At 46.7% G+C, this 7902-nt stretch overlaps 1 protein-coding gene across 1 annotated transcript; it reads left to right on the top strand.

Moving 5' to 3' along the window:
• The first annotated feature begins 6054 nt into the window (after positions 1-6054).
• Positions 6055-6612, top strand: LOC121972625 (probable terpene synthase 9). The gene is made up of 2 exons (XM_042524277.1): positions 6055-6308; positions 6405-6612. The coding sequence occupies exons 1-2, from the start codon at positions 6055-6057 to the stop codon at positions 6610-6612; spliced, it is 462 nt and encodes a 153-aa protein (XP_042380211.1).
• Positions 6613-7902: the final 1290 nt, after the last annotated feature.

The following is a 7902-nucleotide window of genomic DNA, read 5'->3' as shown; positions in this document are numbered from 1 at the left end:
AATGCTGTTATCCGACGGGTGAGGTGCTGAGCTTCCCTCAAGTTTCTTGGTGGCGGCATATCTTGGAGTGCCTTTACTTTGATGGGGTTTACCTCAATGCCCCGCTCGATGACAATATATCATAGGAAGCGCCCACTCTTCGTGCCAAATAGACACTTCTGAGGATTCAACTTGATTCCATACGCTAGGAGGGTCTGACAAGTTTCCTTGATATCTGCACAGAGATCGACAGCTCGGAGGGATTTAATTAATATGTCATCGACATATACCTCCATGTTGCGGCCGATCTGCCGCCGGAATACTTTGTTCATCAGCCTTTGGTAGGTGGCTCCTGCGTTCTTCAGGCCGAACGAGATTACGTTGTAGCAGTACGTACCGTCGGCAGTGATGAAGCTGACTTTCTCTTGGTCCTCTCGGGCGAGTGGTACTTGATGATACCCTAGGTATGCGCCCAACATGTATATTAGCTCGCACCTGACCGTGGAGTCTACCATCTGATCTATCCTAGGCAAGGGATAGAAGTCCTTTGGGCACGCCTTGTTAAGATCCTGAAAGTCGATGCAGACCCTCCATTTATTGCCCGGCTTGGAGACCAATACCACATTGGTGAGCCAGTTCGGCAACTGAACCTCGCATATGTGGCCGGCCTCCAGCAGCTTCTCAATCTCCGCCCCGATAATCAGATTCTGTTTAGCGCTAAAGTCTCTCTTCCTATGTTTCACTGGTTGAGCGTCAGGTCGGACGTGAAGCTCATGCTGCGCGACGCTCGGGGAGATGTCGGGTAGCTCATGCGTTGACCATGCAAAGACATCATGATTCTGCCGAAGGCATCTGATCAGCTCGGCCTCCAGGTCAGATGCTATGAAGGTCGTCGCCTCTGCTCGGCCCGGGTGTATTTGTACTTCTTCTTTTTCTTCATAGATTAAAGTAAGAGGCTTTTCGGTTATGGCACTTACCTCCATCCGAGGCGTCTTTCGAGCGGACTTTGCTTCCGCTTTGACCATCTCAACATAGCAACGCCGAGCGGCTAAATGATCTCCTCTTACTTCTCCGGCCCGATCATTTACCGGGAACTTGATCTTCTGATAGAAGGTCGAGACGACCGCTCGGAATTCATTGAGGGCCGGTTGACCCAAAATGACATTATAGGCGGAGGGGGCATTCACCACGATGAAGTTCGTGGTCCTCGTCCTTCTGAGAGGTTCCTCCCCGAGCGAGATGGCCAACTTGATTTGGCCAATTGGCAAGACTTCATTGTCGGTGAACCCATACAGAGAAGTCGTCATTGGCAACAGCTCGCCTCGGTCGATTTGGAGCTGGTCAAACGTCTTCTTGAAAATGATGTTGACAAAGTTGCCTGTGTCAACGAATATATGGTGAATAGTATAATTGGTGATTACCACTCGAATAATGAGTGCATCATCATGTGGCACTTCAAATCCCTCGAGATCATGGGGGTCAAAGCTTATCTCGGGTCCATTGGCCTGCTCCCGACTGCAGCCCACAGTATGAATTTCTAATCGCCGAGCATGTGACTTCCTAGCTCGGTTGGAATCTCCATCGGTCAGCCCGCCAGCTATGATGTTGATCTCCCCTCGAGCAGCATTGCTCCTGTTCTCCTCCTCCCGAGTGGATGGCTTGTCTCGCTCTCGCCTAGCTCTCACCGGTTCTGCACTCCTTTGATGAGGTTGTCTTGGGGATCGCCTTGCTTCCTCTCGCTGATCGGAACGATGATACTCATGTCGCCGGTCAGGAGAGGGGGATCAACGACGGTAACTCCTAGGCAGCGGTTGGGCGACCGAGTTGAATTCGCGACAATCGCGGGTGTTGTAAGTAGCAGACTAATGGAACGAGCAGAATAAAGGGGTCCATACCTTCCCCTTGGTCTCGACCGTTCGGCGGCAACATGCTGGACGGCGTGTGGTCTGGCTTCCTGGTGCGGCCATGCTCCTTGGCGCTGATAGTTTGGATGGGGCATCCTTCGTTTGGGCCGCCTGGGCCTCCTCCACATTTATGTACTCATTGGCCTTCTTCAACATGTGGTCACAGTCGCGGGGCGACTTCCCGACGAGCGATTGGAAGAAGTCCCTGTCCACGAGCCCTTATGTGAAAGCGCTCATCATGGTCTCGGACGAGACCGAGGGGATATCCATTGCTATCTGGTTGAAGCGCTGAATGTAGACTCGGAGGGTCTCCCTTTGGCCCTGCTTCATGGAGAACAGGCTAACGCTTGTTTTCTGGTAGCGTCTGCTGCTCGCGAGTGGTGAAGGAAAGTCGTTCGGAAGTCTTTAAAGCTTCTGATTGACCCGTCCGACAACCTCCGAAACCACCGTTGCGCTGAGCCAGAGAGAGTGGTGAGGAACACTTGGTACTTGACTCCATCTGTATATTGATGAAGAGTAGCAGCGTTATCAAATTTACCGAGGTGGTCGTCCGGGTCGGTCGACCCATTATGCTCCTCGATTGCCAAGGGAGCGTAGTTCCTCGATAGTGAATCCTGCAGAATGGTCTCAGAGAATTGTCGGTTGATCCACTCGGGTGACGAATCGACTTGAGGCGCTTCGCCCTTTCTTGTGTCCCGCATGGGAGTCTCGTCTGAAGAGGAACCTCTGTCCTGGTTGGCTTGCACAATCTCTGAGGGCGTTTGAAATAACGCCCGGTGAAATGAAATGGGCGCTGGTGGAACCTCTCCTGGAGTCCTAGTCGGCATCTTGTTCTGTCCCCATATGGAGAGTTGCTCCGGCCGGTCTTCGTGTGTCGCTCGACCTCCCGAGGTCGATGTTGCTTGCTGCGCTAGCCGATTGGCTAGCGCCTTTTGTTGCTGCTACTCAACCATTTTCGCCGCGCGTACCTGAATGAGCGCACCGAGCTCCTCTGGAGTGAGCGTCATGATGTGGAGACGTCCAGCTTCTTCCATCTCTTCAGCTCGGATTCAGGTGCGTTCCCACAGACGGCGCCAAATTTAATCATGTCCGAGTGTGAGTAGATGGACGCTGGGAAGATGGCACTCTCGTTGACTGGATGTCGACTGAAGATGGCGGGGACCTCTGACGAGCTAAGCCTGCAGCCACAGAGTCGTTAGTGCGCGCTGAGCCAAGGAGGGGTTCTCCGGCGATGGCCCTCCGACGCTCAAGTCAGCTACCGGCGATGAGTAAACGAAGTAGAGAAGAAAGGAGCAGCGGCGTAACTATAGCTACAGTAGTAAAAAACATACCTCCGATGAAGCTCTAGGGCTCCTTATATAGAGCTACCAGGGGGCGCGTGCATGCTTCCCAAGGCGCGCACGCTTCTCAAAGCATATATGGAAAAGACGTGTCAGGAAAGCGTGTCTGACGTCATACCTTAATAGCTCGGGCATATCCCTGACGTGACAGTGGAAGCTTCCACCGTACGATTCTCTGTCTGACCACGTTGCCGACCATGCCGCCTGTCGGTGGCCCTGACCCCTAGGAAGATATCGTCAACTATCCCCTTTGTTTGTTGTTGGGCCGAGCGGGGGGAGCCACTCGGCTGCCGTGTCGTCCGTGTGATGCAACGGTTGGGCCGAACGTCCGCTCAGCGAGTGATTTGCTATCCGGCTCCGCCCTGTCAGGTTAAGGCTCATTCGCCTGCCGGGTCGGGGATGCGTCCACCGCTCGATCAAGCGGGACAGCCGCTCGCCCTTCGTCTTTCCTTGAGTTTCATGAGCGTCGGAAGCTCGGTGCCTGACCGAGTTGTCACAATGTTGGACTGGCTACTTTTCCTGCTGATCGGGGAGGTAATTCTCCTGATAAGATGCCCGTCTAATGTTGGCCACTTTGACCTTCTACCGGTCGGGTCCTACCTTACCACCGGATAGAGTATACTTTTCCATAATTTGAAGATAAAATTCCAGACATAAAGGAGAGAATTAAAAGGAAAGAAAATCTTTCCTTTTGGCGATTTGTTGTGATGGTTGTTGATAATGAAGAAGACTTGCTGTTGTGAAGAGATAAGAAGCTACTGTAACGTTGTCTTCTTGTTGGAAAATAAACTAGAAGAAGTTTGATGCGTATGTTGCTGGACGCTGGAATTTTGGAAAAGAAATTGTTGTTGTTTCTGTATTGCTGTTTGCTGCGGCTGGTGGTGGAAGCGGGGAAGAAGCTGCTATTGCTGAAAAAAATACAGTAAATAAATTGCTGATGTTGGTGTGAACTAGTGACCGATCTAGGAATTTAAATTATTGAGAATTACAAAGCCATTTATGTTCTTGGGAATTTGCATTCTCTTTTAGATTCTATGCATTAATTTCAATTAACACTCCCCTCAATGAACTTTTTGTTTATTATAACAATTGATTGAAATGAAAACAACGATCCACATTCTAAATGAGGATCAATGAAAATATTATAAAAATATTCTCAGAAATAATTAAGAGGAGTGTAATTTAAATTTTATTAGGGATAAGTATTTTAAGGTTAAAATATCTATAAAAAAATATTATAAGAAATAATTAAGAGGAGTGTTAACCAAAGGTAATACAGTAAATATCAAATTAAATTATATATTAAAATTTTGAAATAAATATCTAAATAAAATCAAATAATATTAGATTATATTTTATTCCTCATAATTTTAATTATATGATTATTTTGTAATCGCATAACTACACTTATAATTATAATTTGAACCCTCCTTAAATTTTCTCTCCAGGTATTATGATATTATTTAATTAGCTATGTGCATTTAAAAGTAAAAAAATAAAAATTCATATCACATGCAACAATTGAGAAGACATTTAGTGCATTGGTTAATTAATAATAATAATAATAAAAAAAAAATTAATATTGCCAAATAGGAAACTTTAAAATTTCTCTCTTACCTTGCACTCAATTTTATACTAGAAACATATGCATCCATCAAAATTTACCAAATCCAAATAACTAAAATATAATTAACAAAAATTTATACTAGTGATAATTGGAAACTAATATTATAATGCAAATTAAAGTGTGCTATCTTATTAGCGTGAAATACGTGAAAAAAAATTAGTTTCGAAAATGAAAAATTAAAACTGTGAGAATTTATACTAAATTCATTTTATTGGTTTGACAAAAAAATTGTTTCTACTATAATTATAATTAAATTTGTAAATAATATTTGAATAACCATACAAATTAAACAAGAAAAAAGATGAAGGAGTCATTTTTTATATCAATTATTACTCCTATGGAATTTCTGTATAGCGTCTTAAAACTGCCATTTTTAATTAAAAATTAAATTTCACGTGATAAAAGTTTAATATTTTTTTATGAGTTTCTGTAGGATAACGCGAGGCTTAATTGCGCTGCATATATACGCTGCACTTGTTCTTCTCCTTCCACCAAATTGGAGTTACGATTTTTTAATTGCAAACGAAGAGCGGAAATGGCTACTCGTCAAGCAATGTCTATTTGCGATCCCTTATGGCGGTCAGGGAATTATCACCCAAGCATATGGACGGACGAGCGTGTGCAATCCCTCAAGAGCACCTCCGCGGTATTTGAGAGTAGTCGCCGTCGGTATGTGTAGCCCCCCTTTTGTTTCAACTATTTCTGCAGGTTCAACGAGAAGAGAAACGTGAGACAATAAAAGTACTGAAGGAGCAAACTAGGAATCTGATACTCGAGAAGCAGCAAGTAGCAGAGCAGCTTCAACTGATCGACCATGTGCAACAGCTCGGCTTGGCTTACCACTTCAAAGACGAGTTTGCAGACGTTTTAAGTCGTATTCATGCTTCTTTAGACCACGTGAGCTCGCAGCTGAAGGACGATCTGCATGCCACAGCGCTGCTCTTCAGGCTCCTCAGAGCAAATGGCTTCTCTGTTTCACAAGGTAATCAATCACTTGAACCCACTTTATCAACCAATCACTTCACAGTTCTGATCATGCATGTCTCTTGCTGTCTGCCAAATTAATTACTTAGATTTGTTCGAGGCATTTAGAGACGAGAAGGGAAACTTCGAAGCTCGCTGTGAGAACCAGATCAGAGGGCTTCTGAGTTTGTATGAGGCTTCCTACTTCGAGAAGGATGGAGAGATTATGCTGAAGGAAGCCATGGATTTCGCGACCGAGCAGCTGAAAGGATTCATGGAGGAGGGATCTGTTCCTGAGGCTGGCGGTCTCAGAGAGCAGGTGGCCCATGCGCTGCAGATTCCACTGAATTGGCGGCTGGAGAGGGTGCAGCACAGGTGGTTCATTGAAGCATGCAGTGGCGACGACACCGTCAACCCTCTCTTTCTGGAGTTTGCTAAGCTCGACTTGAATCTGGTTCAGGACATGTACAAGAGTGAACTCAGAGACCTCTCCAGGTTAATTAACTGCAACTAATCAAACTTTCATTATCATACTTTCGATGTTTTTATAATAACAATTTCAAAACTTAATTAATTAGTTTTTACATGCAGATGGTGGTCGGCGCTCGGGCTTGCAGAGAAGCTGCCATTTTTCAGAGACCGATTACTTGAAAACTATCTGTGGGCATTTGGTTTCACTTATGAACCAGAAAGTTGGAGATGCAGAATGATCCAAACAAAGTCCATCTGCTTGATTACATTGATTGATGATATTTACGATGTCTATGGAACCTTGGATGAACTCCAGCTCTTTCACTGATGCCGTCTACAGGTGACAACTCATTCACAATTATCATCATCATAATCATCATCAAAGTCATGTTGGGTTTTGTTATATTGCAGATGGCACTAGCTAAGAAGATCCTGCTAGCTGGATACTTTTGGCCGACTTTACAAGCAGACGTCGCTCGGACCGTGTCGACGTGCCTTTCATGCCAAAAGTACCATAACTTCAACCACCGACCGGCAGAGGAAATGAAGGCATCAACAGTTTCATGTCCGTTCGATCAATGGGGAATGAATATTGTTGGTCCATTTCCGATGGCGACCGGGCAGCGGAGATTCTTGTTAGTGGCGGTTGATTATTTTTCTAAGTGGGTGGAGGCCGAGATGCTAGCCAAGATCACCGAACAGATGGTCAAAAAATTTATCTGGCAACACATCATCTGTCGGTTCGGCATCCCTCGCCGGTTGGTTTCCGACAAGGGGCGGCACTTCACAGGGAAGATGCAAGAGGATTGGTGCAAAAGCTACGGCATCGAGCAACACTTCACGTCCGTTGCTTATCCCCAGAGCAACGGTCAAGCCGAAGTAGCCAATCGGGAAATTCTTCGTATTCTACGCACTCGGCTCGACCATTTGGGAGGGAGTTGGGTAGATGAAGTGCCGGGCGTCTTGTGGGCCATCCGAACGGCTCCAAAGGAAGGGACGGGCGTCACGCCTTTCCACCTGGTGTATGGCGGCGAAGCGGTCATTCCTGTTGAAGTCGGAGTCGAATCCGCTCGGATCCAAAGTTATGATGAGGGCAACGCCGAGCGGAGGAACATAGAGCTGGATCTGGTCGAAGAAGAAAGAGCCAAGGCGTCCGTCCGGCTGATGGCGTACCGGCAACGGATGAAGCAAAATTACAACCGCCGCGTAATCCCAAGATCATTCCAGGTCGGTGATCTTGTCTGGAAGAAAGTCAAGCCGGTCGGCAACGTCGGCAAATTGAAGGCACCGTGGGCGGGCCCCTTCAAGGTTATTGAAAAGCTCCGCTCGGGCGCATATTATTTGGAGGATGAAGACGGGCGGCAGCTGGATCGACCGTGGAGTGCAAATCATCTCCAGCCTTATCGAGCTGGATGAAAGGTGCATGAATGTAACTCATTTTTGTGTATATGCTAGTCGCCCGTGTCCTTGTAATGCAGGAAGCGAAATTAATTCAAAGGATGACCAATGGTTCCGCCGATCGGCAATATCGAAGTTAGCCGTAAGGACCGTCGAGCTCCGACGTTAAAAATCGAGAGACGAGCCGGCGTCTATAAACCCTCCGAGCGGAAGACCGTCG

This window comes from Zingiber officinale, chromosome 4A, assembly GCF_018446385.1.
Source record: "Zingiber officinale cultivar Zhangliang chromosome 4A, Zo_v1.1, whole genome shotgun sequence".
Classification (NCBI taxonomy): domain Eukaryota; kingdom Viridiplantae; phylum Streptophyta; class Magnoliopsida; order Zingiberales; family Zingiberaceae; genus Zingiber; species Zingiber officinale.
This window is presented reverse-complemented; position numbering and strand designations above follow the sequence as displayed.